The 19376-nt window shown below is 36.4% G+C and overlaps 1 protein-coding gene, 1 long non-coding RNA gene, 1 other non-coding gene and 1 pseudogene across 3 annotated transcripts; 2 read left to right on the top strand and 2 right to left on the bottom strand.

The window, feature by feature from the left end:
• The first annotated feature begins 532 nt into the window (after positions 1-532).
• Positions 533-5365, top strand: LOC133858415 (protein SIEVE ELEMENT OCCLUSION B-like; annotated as a pseudogene).
• A 6609-nt stretch (positions 5366-11974) lies between these two features.
• Positions 11975-16407, top strand: LOC133865665 (protein SIEVE ELEMENT OCCLUSION B-like). Its single transcript, XM_062302093.1, has 7 exons — positions 11975-12262; positions 12393-12497; positions 12811-13259; positions 13688-13797; positions 14345-14487; positions 14583-15074; positions 15585-16407. Exons 1-7 carry the CDS (start codon positions 12062-12064, stop codon positions 16200-16202), a joined length of 2118 nt encoding a protein of 705 aa, XP_062158077.1. The 5' UTR covers positions 11975-12061; the 3' UTR covers positions 16203-16407.
• Positions 16408-17987: 1580 nt separating this feature from the next.
• Positions 17988-18666, bottom strand: LOC133858671 (uncharacterized). Its single transcript, XR_009898550.1, has 2 exons — positions 18561-18666; positions 17988-18469 (listed from the first exon to the last, which is right to left on the bottom strand). It is a non-coding gene; the product is annotated as an uncharacterized LOC133858671 (long non-coding RNA).
• On the bottom strand, positions 18127-18272 carry LOC133859041 (small nucleolar RNA snoR137). The gene has a single exon (XR_009898706.1). It is a non-coding gene; the product is annotated as a small nucleolar RNA snoR137 (small nucleolar RNA).
• Positions 18667-19376: the final 710 nt, after the last annotated feature.

The raw sequence follows: 19376 nt of genomic DNA, 5'->3' as shown, positions 1-19376 counted from the left end.
AAACATGATGTGGAAATTAGGGATGAATGAAGCCGAGGGGCTGAGTCATGAACACATCTTTGGAGAGCCAACCATGTAAGTAGGCATTTTGGACGTCGTTATGTTGGATGGGCCAGCCGGCAGAAGTGGCAAGGGAGAGAACCAGGTGAATGGTAGTAGGCTTGACAACGGGACTGAAAGTTTCTTCAAAGTCGACACCGGGTTGTTGGTGGAATCCTTTGGCGACAAGACAGGCCTTGTGACGATCAATGGAGCCATCAGCTTTGCGTTTGAGGTGGAACACCCATTTGCAGCCAACAATGTTCATGTCAGAGGTAGGAGAACCAGAGTCCAAGTGCCGTTGCGGAGAAGGGCATCAAACTCAAGATTCATGGCATCACGCCAAGCCGGGTGCTTGGAGGCTGTAGAGCAGGAGGTTGGTTCTACATCTGCTGAGCCAGTGGTGGCAATGAGTGCTTTGGGAAGAAGATAGCGGATGAGACCATTGGAGAGAGTCTTGGGCTTGAAGATGTGGTTCTTGGAACGAGTCTGCATGGCGTGTTGCGGAGGTGGGATCACTGGAGTGGGTTCAGGGTCTTCAGAATGGACCTGCAAACAAGGAGAAGATGAAACAGTGTTAGTAGGGGAAAAGGATGATGAAGTGTGAGGAAGAGCCGATTCTGGAGATACGGCTGCTGGAGACCCAAGAGGGGGAGATGCTGGGGTCGTCAGTGGAGCATTAGGTTGGCATGGGGGAGTGGGAAAGATCTCTAAATGGGGAGGATAGAGAGTGGTGTGGATGTTTGGAGGATGGGGGTAGGAGATGGTGAGGAGAGACAGAATGGAAAAGTGGATTCGTCAAAGATGACGTTGCGAGAAATGTAGATGCGACTAGTAGGGAGATGTAGGCATTTGTAGCCACGGTGAGAGGGGCTGTAGCCGATGAAGATGCAAGTTTTGGAGCGAAAGTCGAGTTTGTGTTGGTTGTAAGGCCGGAGGTGAGGCCAACAAGCACATCCAAAAACACGCATGAAGCTATAATTAGGTTGTGAAGAAAATAGTTTTTGGAAGGGTGAGGCATTTTTTAGGACAGGGGTGGGTAAGCGGTTTATGAGGTAACAAGCAGTGAGGAAAGCTTCAGCCCAATATTGAAGAGGAACGGAGCAATGTGCGAGAAGAGTTAGGCCCATTTCGTCAATGTGTCGGTGTTTGCGTTCGACAGAACCATTTTGTTGGTGGGTGTAGGGACATGTGATGCGATGATGGACGCTGTGTGCTGCAAAATGGTGGCGTAATTTTGTGTATTCACCACTACCATCAGTTTGAATGGATTTTATTTTATGATTAAATTAGCGTTCTACATAAGCCTGAAACTTAGGGAAACTAGAGAAAACGTCAGATTTGCAAGCAATAGGATAAAGCCAAGTAAATTTGCTAAAATGGTCAACAAAAATAACATAAAAGCGTGCACCATTATTAGATAAAATAGGGGATGGTCCCCAAACATCAGAAAAAATTAACTCAAGTGGAACATTGGATGTAGTTTCAGACAGTGAAAAAGGAAGCTTATAACTTTTGCTGTGCTGACATGCAGGACAAATAGTTTGCTTCTTATTTGAAATAAAGGGAAGCTGAAATTTAGATAAAACAGTGTGAACTATGTGATTGGCAGGGTGACCGAGGCGGGCATGCCAATCCACAAAGGTGGTGCGAGTGCTGGAGAAGATACTAGGTGGTGCAGCCGTTGGAGAAAACCAGTGATATAAGCCATGTCTACTCGGGCCTTGATGTAGAATTTTCCCGAAGATACGATCCTTAACAAGAAACAAGAGGGGTGAAATTCCACATAAACATTAGGGATAATTACCTTTTCCCCCATGAACTACAGGCCTATGTCATTTTGCCCCCTTCGACAGCTACTACTTCGACCAAAAAAGAGCATCGGCTATCAACAACTGAGGCGTGGGAGCTGTCGAACTTGGCCTACAAGGTCAACAACATACACAGCCACCTCATGAAGCAACTCAATCTTTGTAATCAACACATTGGTGATGGATGAGTAGTATTGGCTTTGGTTACAATTATATATACCGGGAAAAAACTTCATTTATCATCTCTGATTTTTTTTATCACTTTTGCAATCATATTTTTAAATTTTTAAAAATATCAATTTAGTGTATTCATCTTTTAATTTTTTTCAATTTCAACCCCCTATTAAGATTTAATGGAAAATCCTATTAGATTGGTGTCAAAATTTCCAAATTAAATACTCATATTTTTTTAAGAAAAAAAAAAGACAAAAAAAATTGCAAAGATTTAGGCGTTGGTTAGGATTTAAAGGAATTTGCAAAAATATTCACATCTGAATCTTTGGAGAAAAAAAAAAACTGGGGTAGTTTAAAACTTTTGACAAGATTTAACGAAAAGTCTTAAGGAATGGTTAAAATTGAAAAAAATTAAAAGATAAATACACTAAATTAATAATTTTTGAAGTTTAAACATTTGATAACAAAAGTGATGAAAGATTATGAGTGGTAACTGGAGTTTTCCTTTTAGTATATATAGCGTGACAAGAGATAAAATGGTGCTCTTGATGCAGAGGAGAATAGACATTTAGAAGCATTTCAGACTCTCGTCCGTCTCTTCGAGACAATCCATCTCGATAACAGGAAGACAATTAAGGCTTTGATTTACGCCAAGGAAGATCAGCTGCCTCTCTTTGATGGTTCCGCCAAGAAAAGGGTTAATTTGCTCGATCTGCATGCATTATTTTTCAGTTAAAAGTGATTTTCTCGAGAAAATAATTGGAGACTGATCAAAGGTTTTGACACTGATCACAGGCTAGCATTGATGTGCATGCTGAGAAGGAAGAACGTGTTGCTGGTTATCTCAAACCTCGAACTCTCCTGCGAGGAGTTTTCGATGCTTGAGCAAATGTTAGCCGAGGCACGGAGCCAACCGTCGAGGCCAGAGAGTCAGTACGAGTTTGTGTGTCTCCCAATCATGGACAGGTTGACCCCGTGGAACGAAACGAAGCAAAAGTAGTTTGAGACCCTACAACTCCAGATGCCGTGGTTCTCGATTTACCACCCTTCACTGCCTGACCCGGCAGTGATTAGGTACATCAAGGAGGTGCGGCGCTTCAACAAGAAGGCTCTGCTCATGGTGCTGGACCCGCAAGGGAGGGTCGTCAACCCCAACGCAATCCACATGATGTGGATATGGGGAAGTCTGGCCTTCCCTTTCACAAGCGCAAGGGAGGAAGCACTCTGGAAGGAAGAGAGCTGGAGACTTGAGCTTTTGGCTGATCGATGCCATCGAGCCACTCCTCTATAATTGGGTATACTCGAGAAGTCGACAATTAATTATCTCCTACATACACAAACATACATATCAATAAAAATTTAAAAAAACTTTACATGCAATATATTATCTTTTATCAATTTTACAATCATATCTATAATTTTTTTTTTTTTTTTTTTCTAAAAATTCAATTTATGCTCCGTTTGTTTCGGCGTAAAATGATTTCTGAAAAATGACTTCGACATTTTCCGGTGTTTGGCAGGAGCGAAAATAATAGTCAACCGAAAAATGATTTCTGTTTGACCAAAAATGCTTAGTAAATTTCGGAAAATGATTTACGCTTTTTAAAAGCGTAAATCATTTTCCGAAGACGTTAGACACATTCGACCCCTATTAAACGACACAGTCGACCTTCACTTCAAACAGTCGACCATCATCGAAATCTTGCCGGTACCGAAATTCGAAAGCATTCGGTCAATGTCACCAGAATCCGGTAACCCCATATTCCGACGACCGTATTCCGGCCATTTGGCCGAATGGCCGGATCTGGCCAGAACGGCCGGCTGGCTGGACAAATCAGGCTAGGATGGCCGAATTTTGGCCTACTGGCCGGATTCCAGCGGTTCTGGCAGATTCCAGCCAGTATGCCGGAATTCGATAATTTTTGGCCGGAATCCGGCCACTTTCACCGGAATCCGGCCAACCCAGATTCCGACGAAACTGTTCGGATTTCGGCCTTTATCTTGAATTATGGCTATAGTAGCCGGAATGGCTGAATCCGATAAAAGTTGCCGGAATCCTATTGGTCAGTGACAGAATCTCGTCTTCGGTAATTTTTATATTATTTTACATTAATATTTATATGTTTTGAATAAAAATTGATTTTTATAGATTAATATGATTGAATAAAAATATTAAAAATATTTGTGATTTTCCGTACGCGGCAAACACCGAAAAATGCTTTCGGCGAAAAATATTTTCCAGAAAAATGACTTCCCTGAAATCATTTTATGACGGAAACTATTTTACGTCGAAACAAATGGAGCATTAGTGTATCCATCCATCAATTCTTTTCAATTTCACCCATTCGTTCGAATTTTTCATTCAATCTTATCAAAATTCTCAAAATACCATTATTTTGTTCAAAGATTCAGACATGGGTATTTTTTTAAATTCCGTTAAATATATCCTTACTAACGTCTAAATCCTTCAAAAAAATTTCTCTTTTTTTTGCTAAAAAAAAAATTAGGGGTATTTTAAGAGTTTTGACACTCTTCCGATTCTAACAGAGGAGTGAAATTGAAAAAACATAACAGATGAATACACTAATTAAATTGACACTTTTTAAAAATTTATGGGTATGATTGTAAAAGTAATGAAAGAAGTAAGTGAAATTTTTCTAAAAATTTATACGTTACTATATTGGTCATAATATTGGTGAGTTGTATGGTATTAATTTCAGATAACAGAAGGGAAATACATTTGCTTGTACGGAGGGGAAGATATGGAGTGGGTGCGGAAGTTTACATTAGCTCTGCGTAATGTTGCGCAAGCCGCCAAGATACCACTGGAGATGCTTTATGTGGGGAAGAGCAACCCGAGGGTCAAAGTTCGGAAAAACAACGCGACCACTGTTGCGGAAAAGCTTAGCCATATCCTGCCGGACATGACTCTCATCTGGTTCTTTTGGGTGAGACTTGATCAGAGCATGTGGTACTCCAAGGTACAACACGGCAAGAGCGTGGAGAACGACACCATAATGCAGGAGATCATGACAATGTTGAGCTTTGATGGGAGTGATCAGGGTTGGGTTGTGATCAACAAGGGATCGGCAGAGATGGCCAGGGCCAAGGGGGACATCATGTTAACGGATTTGAACGAGTACGAAAGGCGGAAAGAAAATGTTGGGGAGCAAGGGTTTGTGCCGGCACTGAATCAGCACCTCACAGACCATCGCACCCCTCATCACTGCAACCAACTAATTCTGTTGGGGACCACTAGGAGCATCCATAAGAGGGTGGTCTGCGCTGAATGTGGCCGTCCAATGGAGAAGTTTCTCATGTACCGCTGCTGCACCGATTAAGAGTATTAAGGGCGCTGCATGTGAGCTACGTCCGTACTACTATGACTATACGGCGATATGATTCTATGAATAAGTTAATTACTGCAACTACCAAGACTTGAGCTTGCTGGTAAAGTAAGTTCAGATATATATGTAAAATATGAAAGTCTATATCTAATCTAAGTGTGCCTGATAATGCTATCATAATTATTCTTATTAATGATTTGAATCCTTCTTGTTTTTATATAAATCTGGTACCTTTTATTTTCCATGTAATATTACTGCAAAAACAATATCCATATATAGTTTGTTAATTAGTATTGTTTTTCAAATTCCATCCATTTGCAGTGGCACCCTTAAGATAACCAAATTAAGCAATTTATATCGTGAGTTGGAAATGGGGATCTTATTGATATCAAGCCCTTATACTTGAAAACGTAGATATGAGACCTTGAATTGTAATTTGAAAGAAATACGTCAAGATAAGTGCAAATGATAACTGCTAGCCTGATTGGAAGGGCATTATGATTTATGATAATCCGATCTAAAGACCAATGTCCTTATTCAAACCCTTGGAATGGAATTGCTATAGTACGTATTAGTTATTATTTTGTTTGGTAGGGGTCTATTCCCTTACGAAGAGGAATACGTATTTCTCTAAAAAATGGGAGGAATAGCTATTCCTAAAGGAATGGACTTCATTTTCAAAAAATCACTCATTATTTTCTATTTTCTCTCATTTTTTTTTAAATGAAAAAAAAAAAAAAAAAAAACCAAAACCCACATTATTGGGGTGGTCGGCCAGCCACATATAGAGCCAGGGGTGGTACAACCACCTCCGGAGCATTTGGCCACCCCCAAGCGTCTTCGAGGGGTGGTCGGCCACCCATTAGTTTTCAAAAAACAAAAAATTATTATTATTATTATTATTTATAATTTAAGATTTTTTTAAAAAAATAATAATAATGTGATTTTTTTTTTCGTAATTTGATTCGATTCCATTTAAAGTATATGAGTTGTTACCGAATATAAGAGTAGGAATAGCCATTCCATTCCACTCTCTTTTATTGCCGGAAATAACTATTCAATTTCCCAATGAAATACTCATTTCGCAAACCAAATGAGGCCTTAGTGTTTTATGATGTTGGGGAATTATGAAGTGACTTAATAAATCTCTTTAACATTTTTTTTTTTTTTGGATCATATAACACAGTAGTTCATGATCCTTTTAGTTAGAGGATTTGGAGGTTGAGAATCATATATAGTCTTCAAATTCAGGAGGAATCGTTGAGGGGTTTTAATTATGATTTAGAATTTGGATTATGTTAACCTTAAACTTGGTTTATTTGTTCCAAACAGCATGATTAATAATTAATATTTGTTATTCTGTCTCTTGTCAATGGCTACATTCAGATCAAGCTAATTAACTTCAGTAGTTGGTATTTATCTGATCAAACGGAATTCTCAGTTCAATTAGATTTTTTTTTTCGAATCAGTTTAAAAAATTGTCATATACCTTTTGAGCACGTGAGAAGCACGTGCTAATTAAAAATAATGTGTTTCTCACATATACGTACATAGCAAATTTATAAACAGGATTGAAGGGAATTCTTCCAATAAAATTTGGAGGAAATTTATGTTAAAAAAACAAAAGGAAAAATGTAAAATTAGTCCACGTGGTTACACTGATTTGCAAAAAGCTTCATGTGATATAAAAATATTCGAAGAGCTCTATAGTATGCAAAAAATAATAAATAAGTACCTACTATCAACTTTTGTTGAAAATCTTGACGGATTCGGTTAGTATATATGCTACGTGAAATTTTAAATGTTTTTTTTGTTAGGATAAAAAATTATAAACATATAGACACTAAACTAGAAACAATATAGGAATATGAGGTTGCTTCATTTTTTAAATTTTTTCTTTTTTTATAGATTTATAATATTTTTTAATATAAGTGACACATATCATAATCTAATTAATGCTAACGAGCCATTTAATGATTTTAGGGTTTTTTTTTATTTTTTTTATTTTTTTTTAATTTTTTTTTATTTTAAAGAAGAAGTTAGATGCATAGGCCTATTTGTTTATACCAAGAAGAGCGTGTAATAACAAAATAGCTTAGCCGGCTAGAGAGAGAGGCTCTAACCTCTCATTAGAAATTCCCCTTCCTCCCCTCTTCTCCTCCGGCTAATGCGGCCGAACCTCCTCCCCTTTTTGTCATTGGTCTTTTGTTTTTACTATCTTTTTTGTCACAGAGTAGCAATATTGCCGTTCCTCCTGCACTAGAGAGCCTCACTCCGCCTTGTCATCGTCGTCTGGCTGTGTACCCTCAGCTGGCGCACCGTTCTCGATTCTACGGTGAATCTCAAATCCGATCATTTTCAAGCTAGCCGGGTCTATCGTCCTCCGCTCCTCCATAACATTGATTCGCTACACCATCGTGTTCTTCAGCCTCCCAGCTTTCCACTGCTGCCACCATCGTCCTGTCACAGCCACCACGTGCCGCCACGTGGTCCTCAAGCGCTGACGCATGTCCTCCAAGCTCCTACTAGAAGCTCCACCACCAATCTTCGTTTGCCCTGTCCTTTGTTGAAGTTGTTGTTCAGTGGGCTTTTTTCTATTATTTTTTTATTTTCTATGTATTTTTCTTTTGTTTGTGTTTTGTAGCATTATTTGTTATTTGTTGTTTTTGTATTTGGTGGGTTACTGTCTCCTTGCATTTTGGTGTTTAGATCTTCGAGTGGAGAATTTTGTAACTGGATTTGTGTTAGTATCTTTTTTCTTTTCAGTCTTTGCATCGGACTATGACAATGCATCTTCGACTTTAGTCTCTTATTGGTGATCGTTGCTGTTTTTACGTGGAAGTTCAGATAGGTTCACTTTAATTTACACCACTTTTGCTTCTATAATAGCATTGTGTGACTCATTGAGAGGATCAGGTTACTTGTTTGACCCATTTCTTAACATTTATTTATATTTTTGCACTGTTATGTTTAATTTTATAATTGTTGTCGAAGAAGCTACCTCTTTTTTATTGATAAGATTGCTTACTCTCTTTTCCTTTCGAATCTAAGAGTGAGAAAAAGCTCGAAGAAGAGAAAATCGGTTGGCTACTCGGTAGCTTTTTCCCCTTTAATTTGTGCCAAAGCTACGGGTGCTTTGTCCCCGTGTATCCTTGTATAATTACAGTCTTTTCCTTTTGTTTCTCAAGTTCGGGGGTTTGGACTACTTTGAAGTTGGAAAGTTGCGATTATGCTGATAAACTTCGTCCACTCCTCTCTTCTTTTTTTTCAAATAATTCAGTAAAAGAAAAAAAGAAAAAATTGGATTCCTTATTATTGTACTTTGCAAACTTTATGCAGATTGCTATGGATTGAGGTTTTTTTTTTTTTTTTTTTTTTTTGAAGTGGATTGAGTGTTTTTTTTTTTTAAACCACGTTTGAAGAATGTGTCCGTTGAACATGGAATAAATACATGCTGTTTTTTAATTTCATTAATAGAGTTATAAGAAAATATTATTAAAAAAGTACGTGTTTTTTACATGTTAAAAACTATATGATTATTTTATAGACTGAATTTTTTTTTTTTTTATAAAAAACTTCTATCTGAAGAAAACTTTTATTTTTTTTATTAAAGTTATAGTATTTTTATTACTCAATAAGAGAAATAGCGCATATTGCTCTAACAAAACAATTTCATAAATACATTTAAGAATCTCAAACATGATCTATAATATGTTTAACATATACTTATTCAATATTATAGTACTATATGCTCCCCCCCCCCCCCCCCCCCTCTCATATCGCATGAGGCTTATACTTTATAGAAATGATTGTTGTACAATTAACCGTAGGCACAACTCCTGTCCAATTTTACCTACGTGCAATTTTTTATTTTTTTTTTCAAAAAACAATAAAACAACTATGGGATAAAATGTTAGGTCATTTTCTTATTAAAAAAAAACGTAAAAATAAATAAAAAATAAACTTCCAAGTAAGCAAAGTTGGGAAGTTGTGTCTACGGTTGTACAACAATCATTTCTCCATACTTTATAATGTAAGAAATTACATAAATGTCCCTTATGTCATATTTAATTTGATATAACGGTTACGGCTTTTAATTACTGTAACGGTAATTATAATAAATGTATTCAATATGATTTAAACGGTTTTTTATATTCCACATTATGGTTCATGATAATAACGGTTTTTATATTTATGTTTATGATTTAATTCCTTGATGGGAGGAATAAAATCAGCTAACCATTAAAGATTAGGGTCCCTGACCTACCTATATAAAGAGCCATGTGTATCCATCTATTGGCACCTGTAGGCATAGGTCAGAAGATCTTCAGTCTAAATTTTATTTTGCAGAATTTCTGTTTATCGCTAAAGCTTCTTCATATGTTTGAGCAAAAATGGCTGGAGGTATTTATATTTAATTCCGCTGCTTATTTTATTTAATTAGCATTTTATTTAATATTATGCTTACATATAATACATTTTTTTTTTCAAAAAAAATAAAACAACTGTAGGGTAAAATGCTAGGTCATTTTCTTATATATAAAAAAAAAGTAGGAGTAAATAAAAATAAACTTCTACATAAGCAAAGTTGGAAAATTATGTCTACGGTTGTACAACAATTATTTCTTCATACTTTATAATACAATTTATGATCTCGTCTTCTATTCTCTGGATTTTGGATTTTCTATTTTTCTAAACCTATTAATGACTCCTTTTTTTTTAACTGTAATTACTTTATTGGTTTTAAGCTTTTTCTTTAGCCCGATAACTGTAAATTACTTTATTTTTGCCATAAAGAACATATAATAAAGCGCCCAGTATAAAGCAATTTTCTTGAGGGACCATCTCAAAATGCTTCTTTAGTATCTTTACTGCCATTGGGACAGCTAACTTTAAGGATCTAAGGTAATCACAAACCCTAGTTCCAAGGAAGGAAGCTACGTGTAGCACGTTGCATTAAAGTTATGTGGCAAATTGCTTTAAGAATCAGCATCTCGTACTTAATTAATGGTAAATCTCCCTCGCTTTTTTACTTTAGTGACGCAGGGTTTGCTTACGTCAGAAACTGATTTATCTTAAACTTGATTTATTAAATAAGACCCATTGCTAAAAATGTTCACTTTATACTCTGCTGAACGTGAAAATTGAGTACTTGATCAGAAAAAAGAGGCATGAATTGATAATTTTCTTTTTTCTTTTTAAAAAAAATTAAGTCGGAGAAAATTCTTCAAATTCAAATACAAGTAAAATTATATGTTTTAAAGACAAATATCAATTTATTATATTGGGTATGTAAAAATTTTTACATGGAATTAATTATGTTAAATCTTATCTTAAGGAGCAAATAATTAAGGAAGTCCCTAATCAGACCCTTCAGCCCAAGGCATTCAGGTTCACAAGAGCACTAGTGCACTGGGTCAATAAAGGGGTTGAGGTAATTAGGGCCATGCAGCTATAAAATGAATAAAGCTATTCGTTAAGAACAGTTCTAAATTGATTCATTAATTAAGATGCTTATTTGAACTTTTTTTTTTTTTTTTTTAACAAATAAACTAATTAAGCTCAAACTCTAATTTGAAAGCGGCACGACAAAAACCAAAGTGTTTCATGTAGTCTTAGGAAAAATACAATTTTGTTATATGGGTTTTATATACAGATTAGTCACATGTTCACGCGAGTTGACAAACATTTGACCCGATTAGATATAATTAATAAATAGGTCGAATCGTTTTGACCCAAAATCTATGACATTAAACTCGATATAACTTTTTAATTTCGTATTGTATTTGTATTGAGTTTGTAACTTTTGTCAAACTTTGCCAATCATGACTTACCCAACCGATCAATTAATCACCGACCAATTATACCTCCGTGGTTTGAAATGAACCAAGTACTCTACAGTTCAGTCGGTTGGCTATTGAAACTTCCGACCCCCAGTTGGGAAGAAAGAAATGTCCCACCAAATTAAAAAAAAAAAAAGAAAAAGAGAGAAAGAAATGCGACACTTGATGAGGTCCATGGTACACCAAGATACGTACGTAAACTTCTATGTCTTGAAGCACGGACAGGGGGTTTTCAGTGAAGAATATCACAGTACCTCAAGGACAATCGATCCTAGCCAGGACAATGATATAACAGGGAAATGGAATCCTAGCTAGGAAATCACCATCGACAAATCTTCATTGACGTACCAATTAAAGACATATCATAAACAAAGCAGGAAAATCCAATTAAACGTACTCGCTATACCAAAGACATATCTTCATTGACGTACTCTGAAAAATTTTAAAAATTTTAAAAATAAAAAATAAACAAAAATAAAAATCCTAAGTACATGTGTATCACATTAATGATCAAGTTTAATCAACATCCCCAGCTGTAGGAATCTAACGACCGAGCTTTTATACTACAAAGGTCAAAAAAGATATATGGTTAACGGACACAACATATTCAAAAGCCCCAAACCTTATCCAAAATTCTAAGCCTCTTGCATGGGTTACTTCTTCCCTTAAACCCCATCACAAGCAAGGTAGCAATTCCCCAAAACTCAAGCTTTATTCCATTTGACATGAACTATATATATATATATAATGGCCATGGGTTAGATTTGGACCAATTAACACAACCCATCCCTCTCCTCGATCTCCTCTCCTCTCCTCTCTTGTTGCTCACTTAGCTATAGAGACCAAGATGGCTATTGTAGCACAGAAGCTGCCACAGTCCAGGAGTGATCGCAGTATGTTCTCCTCCTCGGATGACAATGCAATGATGAAGAGGATTCTCGAAACTCATGCCCCAGATGGCCGAGAAATCGATGCCAAACCTCTCCTTCAGATCGTTGAGGACATTTTCCACCGTGCTGCACCTGGCATCTCCGGCAATATTATTCAAGTACGTACAAACCCTAGCTTGTCCTTAGCTTCTTCTTTTTTTTATATATATATACATTAATTCAAGCATATTTGTGCATGTGTTTTTAATAATGTTTTTATGATTATTTTGTGACCGTGTACATACATAGGGAACACAAGCGCAAATGGACGCACTGGACGACAAGGCCTTCCATTCTGGCCTCATTGAAATGCTCGAACTTCTATCATACACGATTACCCGAATTTCCTGCGAGGTTTAACATTATGGCTTAATTATTATAACATAGTCAATTTGTTAGCCAAAAAGAAATCTTTATGAGTTGCTCAGATTTCAATAACTGAATTCTGCATGCAAGACATACGTTTTTAAACAAAAATGGTAAAAATGTTCGTTTGAAAACGTGAAAAAATTCATTTAGTCAAACTGCAAGTAGAAGATGCGTTTTTTAAGACACAATTTTTAGCTATTTTGTGATTTGGCTCTAACAGCTAAAAAAAAATAGAAATTTTAGGATAGCTAGGGTCAGTTCTATAAATTTGGTATATTATATAAATGCACTTTGACAGATATCCTGCAAGTGTTCGGGTGGAGGAGATGCGCATGCGACAACTGTGGCAATATGCAACATACTCTCGAGTTACTCATGGGATGCGAAGGTGGTGCTAGCCTTGGCAGCTTTTGCTGTGAACTATGGTGAGTTTTGGCTGGTCGCGCAGCTTTACTCCAGCAACCCCCTTGCCAAAGGGCTTGCCATCCTGAAGCAATTGCCTGAAATATTGGAGTATACTGATACTTTGAAACCAAAGTTTGAGGCACTTACCAACCTCATCAAGGCCATGCTGGATGTCACCAAGTGCATCGTTGAGTTCAAGGAACTTCCTTCCCAGTACATTACCCCGGACACATCGGAGCTCATTACCGCCAATGCTCATATTCCGATAGCCGTTTATTGGACCATTCGGAGCATCGTGGCATGTGCTTCGCAAATTATGGGCCTCATCGGCATGGGTCATGAGTATGTTACGTTTTTTTTATTATTATTATTATTATTATTTGTATTTGGATCTGAATGGGAGAATATTCAGTTTTTGTAAAAATAATTAAAAACAAAATTATTCAAAAAAATGTAAAATGATAATTTTGTCCTTATTTTTATAAAGACGTAAAAGTCTCCGGTTCAAAGGACCTGGAGCCGATCTGTTTCCTTTTTATTTTATTTTTTTCTTTTGCCATCTTATTTTGACAAACGATGCTAATAATATCAAGAAGTGATTCCTGTACACCAAGTGTACAACAAATGTACAACACTCCTTCATATGGGGTGGGTTCCACAGTGTGTGGGGCCCACCCCATGTGAAGGGGTGTTGTACATTTGTTGTAGGGGGTGATGTACAACTATCATTATTCAATATTTGAGTTTCTCTTCTCTTGGGCTTCTCTTAGGTACATAGCATCAACAACTGAGGCGTGGGAGCTGTCGAGCTTGGCCCACAAGGTCAACAACATACACAGCCACCTCAATAAGCAACTCAATCTTTGTAATCAACACATTGGTGAGGGATGAGTAGTATTGGCTTTGGTTACAATTATATATACAAGAAAAACTTCACTTATTATTTTTTATTTTTTATTAATTTTGCAATCATATCTCTTTTAAAAGTGTTAATTTAGTGAATTCATCTTTAATTTTTTTCAATTTTAACTATCTGTTAAGATTTAACAGAAAATCCTAACCAATGAGTATCAAAATTTTCAAAATACTCCTATTTTTTAAGTGGAAAAAAAAAAAAAAGAGAAAAAATTACAAAGGTTTAGGCGTTGATAAGAATTTAAAGGAATTTGCAAAAATACCAACGCCTAGACCTTTGAAAAAAAAAATAGGTATTTTGAAAATTTTAATAAGATTTCAAAGATAATCTTAACGAATAGTTAAAATTGAAAAAAAAAATAAATAAATAAAAAATAGATTTACTAAATTGACTATTTTTAAAGTTTATGAATATGATTACAAAAATAGTGAAAGATTAGGAATGGTAAGTGAAGTTTTGATGTTTAGTATATCGCCTGACAAGAGATAAAATGGTACTGTTCTTGATGCAGAGGAGAAGAGACATGTAGAAGCATTTCTGACTCTCGTGCGTCTCTTCGAGTCAATCCATATCGATAACATGAAGATACTTAAGGCTTTGATTTACGCCAAGGAAGATCAGCTGCCTCTCTTTGATGGTTCCACCAAGAAAAGGGTTAACTTGCTCGATCTGCAATATTATTTTTCAGTTAAAATTGATTTTTCTCGAGAAAATAATTGGAGACTGATCAAAGGTTTTGGCACTCACAGGCTAGCATTGATACGCTGAGAAGGAAGAACGTGCTGCTGTTAATCTCAGACCTCGAACTCTCCCGCGAGGAGCTTTCGATGCTTGAGCAAATGTTCCACGAGGCACGGCAGGAACCGTCGAGGGCAGAGAGTCAGTACGAGGTTGTGTGGCTCCCAGTCGTGGACAGGTCGACCTCGTGGAACGAAACGAAGCAAAAGCAGTTTGAGACCCTACAACTCCAGATGCCGTGGTTCTCGATTTACCACCCTTCACTGCTTGACCCGGCAGTGATCAGGTACATCAAGGAGGTGTGGCGCTTCAACAAGAAGGCTCTGCTCGTGGTGCTGGACCCGCAAGGGAGGGTCGTCAACCCCAACGCAATCCACATGATGTGGATCTGGGGAAGTGTGGCCTTCCCTTTCACAAGCGCAAGGGAGGAATCCCTCTGGAAGGAAGAGAGCTGGAGACTTGAGCTTTTGGCTGATGCCATCGAGCCACTCCTCTTTAATTGGGTATACTCGACAATTAATTATCTTCTACATACACAAACACACATTTCAATACAAATTTGAAAAAACTTCACATTCCAATGCTACTTCTGATCTTTTATCAATTCTCAAATTATATTTATAAATTTTTTAAAAAAATTAATTTAACATATCTATCTTTCAATTATTTTTAATTTTACCCATTCGTTAAGATTTTTTATTAAATCCTATCAAAATACCCTTATCTTTTTCAAAGATTCTTTCATGAGTATTTTTTCAAATTCCGTTATATAACTAACGCTTAAATCCTTACAATTTTTTTTTTTTTTTGCTAAAAAATTTATGGGTATTTTAAAATTTTTGACATTTCTGATTTTAACTAAGGGGTGAAATTGAAAAAACTTAACTGACACTTTTTAAAATTTATGAGTATGATTGTAAATGTGATGAAAAAATTAAGCGAAGCTCTCCCTAAAAATTTATGCGTTACTATATTGGTCATAATATTGGTGAGTTGTATGGTATTAATTTCAGATAACAGAAGGAAAATACATTTGCTTGTACGGAGGGGAAGATATGGAGTGGGTGCGAAAGTTTACATCGACTCTGCGTAATGTCGCGCAAGCCGCCAAGATACCACTGGAGATGCTTTATGTGGGGAAGAGCAACCCGAGGGACAAAGTTCGGAAAAACAGCACGGCCATTGTGTCGGAAAAGCTTAGCCACATCCTGCCGGAGACGACTCTCATCTGGTTCTTCTGGGTGAGGCTTGAGAGCATGTGGTACTCAAAGGTACAACATGGCAAGAGCGTGGAGAACGACACCATAATGCAGGAGATCATGACAATGCTGAGCTTTGATGGGAGTGATCAGGGTTGGGCTGTGATCAGCAAGGGTTCGGCAGAGATGGTCAGGGCCAAGGGGGACACCATGTTGACGGCTTTGAACGACTACGAAACGTGGAAAGAAAATGTGGCGGGGCAAGGGTTTGTGCCAGCACTGAATCAGCACCTCACAGACCATCGCACCCCTCATCACTGCAACCGTCTGATTCTGCCAGGGACCGCTGGGAGCATCCCTGAGAGAGTGGTCTGCGCTGAATGTGGCCGTCCAATGGAGAAGTTCCTCATGTACCGCTGCTGCACCGATTAAGAGTATTAAGGCTGCATGTGAGCTACGTACTACTAAGATTATCCATATGATTCTATGAATAAGGGCCACCATATATCTGCCATTTTAGCTTGCTGGTATATAGTAAGTTCAGATGTGTAAAATATGGAAGTCTCTATATCTAGTCTAAGTGTGCCTGATAATGCTATCATATTTATTCTTATTAATGATTTGAATCCTTCTTTTTTTCTCACGTACTTAAAACACTTGCTTTTGAAATTATTTTTGTTCTTTTACGCTACATTTCTTATGAACAGAAATTTACTACAAATCAATTTACAATTGATCACATGTAAGAATAACATGTATTCTTTAAACATGTGTTTCACACATGTTTTTTTTATTAATGCTAGCTATTAAACATGTGTTCTTCATGTGCCAATGAATACTTATCAATCTTATACGTGGATTGTTTGAATTTTTTACAAACTAATTTGTAAAAAATTTATGTCCCTATTATGTATAGTTATAGTTACTCTTCCTTAATTTCCATTTTCCACATGTTTAATTAGATGCCTTTACGAGGGAAGATTCGTCGCATAGGCCTGTTCGCCAAATAGTTGGCCATCAGGTTCTTTTGTGGCCCAAAAATCATGGATTCCAAGTGAGCCCAAGATTCGTTGCTTTGATAGTCTCAGTTCAGGCCATTATCTTATGCTGCTTCTTTCATTTCACGCCGTAGATCATTTAGTCCAAGTCTTTTTATAATTTGATTTATTTCTCCCTGACACTTGAATTTTTTTTTTGGAAAATTCAATTACTCCAATATTACAACGATTTTTTTTTTTTTGGTTTTCTTATTCTTCTGTTACGATTAATTGGGTGGTTACCCCGTTAAACTTTTTTTTAAAAAAAAAAAGTTCAGAAGCCATTGAAATGTAAGATTTTTTTTTTATATGTCCACATAAGAGCAGAGTGAAGATTAAAATTAATGATCTCTGTTTCATAAAGCATAGTCCCCAACCGATTGAACCATTAAAATATAAGATTATTTTTATTTGACTGCATCAAAACCTCTATAGTAAAATAAGCATAAATCCACGGGCCTAGATTGGTCTTTCATTTAGGGTGCGTTTGGGATTGCGATTTCGTAGACAATAAGTGCGATTTTAAACTGCGTTTTTAAAAATTGCGATTTGAAAACGCAGAAAATCTGCTTTTTCAAATCGCAGATAAGATGGTGCTTTTTTAAAAACGCAAAATTTTAAAGGTAAATTCGCGATTTTAAAGGCCAAATTGCGATTTTGCGAAACGCTTAACTGCATTTTTAAAAATCACTTTTTTCAAATCGCACATTTTAAAATCATTATTTTAAATCGCACTTTTTGAAATCGCAAACCCAAACGGACCCTTAGTTTATGACAACCTCAAAAAATTTTAAAATTCTTATAAAAATACTATTTTTTATACCATAATTTCGTCAAATATTTAATTTTTCACGTCTACCCTAATTTCAAAATCTTTTTAAATTTACACAACTTTTTATTTTTTTTTTGGTGTTTTAGAGCAAACTATAAAACTTTTGTATTCAAAATGTTAAATTTTATTTTAAAATAATTTTTATAAATATGTAATTTTTGTATAAAATTCAATTTAAAACTTGTCTAGCTATTTTTATTTCAATTAAACACTCCAAAAAAAGATTTAATGTTTCGATCCGTCCACATAAAATCAAACAAACTAGGAATAGAAGGCTGCTGTTTCGCCGATTTATAATCATGAAGCTCACAAATAAGTTGAATTTGCCGGGACATTCACAACCATCCGATCAAAAAGATTCATGAAAATATGTTAAAATATCGACACAAAAATCACAAGGGAAGAAAAGACCTGACCATTTAAAAATTCTACAACATCCGATTAAAACCCAACAGAGAGATTCCGATCAAAAGAAAAATGAGATGGAAAATTTACCAGGAGACAGGTAGCACAGTGTAACAACAAAAAGAATACACAGCGCTGTTTAATACTGGCAAAGACATTAATCTATGCTTCGGAAACTTGAACATCCCCCATTTTGAAACAAGGGAGAGTTCACCATAAAGAAGCAACGCCCTCCAAACACAAATAATACTAATAAACAATTGCTTCAAACATAAAATGTCAGAACCCGACCATGAAACAAACTACGACCAACCAAACGATGCGTAGCTGTTTGTTATGTAAAGGAAAAATGGTCGGATCTGGCTTTGATTTACGCTTTCGTTGACGCGTCCTTCTGGATTTAAACCCACCGACGAACGCAACGCCTATCAAAAGCGACGAGACTCAATTAACAAAGAACAATAAAAGAAATTCAGAGATTCAGAACCAAAAAATTAAGGAAAGGATTTAGAACACCTTGACCATGACCTACAGAATAAGGAGCGGCGCTTGGGATTTGATGCTTGAGGCTAGGGTTTTATAGAGGAACGAAGCTCGTGGGATATATACAGCAGGACCAAGGGGTCCTTCGACTCCTTCCCCCAATATAACGAAAATGCCATTTAATACCGTGCAGATCAAAGCCCAGTCTGAGGGGCTTTAAAACAAACTTGTTGGGCTTCTAATTTGTTTATAAATTACCTTTAAAAAACTTGTTGGGCTTCTAATTGATGGGCCACCGGCACATGATGTCTGAACTTGCCCGGGCCGACAACGCCGATCCCAGGGAACCTATTTGGGCATGGTTTCAGAGTAGCATTACATCAGTTTGTTTATGTTCTATTATACATCAAACCTGTCTTATTAAAGATTTTGGAAGATCAAAGAAAAAGATTTCAAACAAATGTCGTACCGAACTAAGACTTTCATTTTACAAGACTGATGTTCTACCACTGAGCTATAGGGGGATATGACGAGGATTGAGATCACCTGCAATACCTAGTTATTGCAACTACTATGACTTGACATCAAAGTTGCAGCGGAAGATTGATTGAATTATAACCGTAAGAAAATAATAATACAAGAGTTTTAATTAAAACTATATATATATATACAACTATGTTCCATATGTACAACCCATTATTACACTCAAATTGTTCATACTTTTTATACAACATCAATATTCACTATTTTATGTCAACATTATCTCCAAATTCCTATTTTTCGTTTAACTTCTAATTTTGCTGGGGGTATAACAATATTAAGGGGGGCCGAATTATTCCTATCAGTTAG

The sequence above is a fragment of the Alnus glutinosa genome, chromosome 1, assembly GCF_958979055.1.
Source record: "Alnus glutinosa chromosome 1, dhAlnGlut1.1, whole genome shotgun sequence".
NCBI classification, from domain to species: domain Eukaryota; kingdom Viridiplantae; phylum Streptophyta; class Magnoliopsida; order Fagales; family Betulaceae; genus Alnus; species Alnus glutinosa.
The sequence above is the reverse complement of the archived record's forward strand: the minus strand, read 5'-3'. Positions and strand labels throughout refer to the sequence as shown.

Bases quoted from the DNA above. Each gene is read 5' to 3' on its own strand.
- LOC133865665 (XM_062302093.1), top strand. From the start codon at position 12,062: ATGGCTATTGTAGCACAGAAGCTGCCACAGTCCAGGAGTGATCGCAGT. The intron at 14,488-14,582 runs GTTAACTTGCTC...TGGCACTCACAG, and splicing joins ATGGTTCCACCAAGAAAAGG to GCTAGCATTGATACGCTGAG. The intron at 15,075-15,584 runs GTATACTCGACA...TATTAATTTCAG, and splicing joins AGCCACTCCTCTTTAATTGG to ATAACAGAAGGAAAATACAT.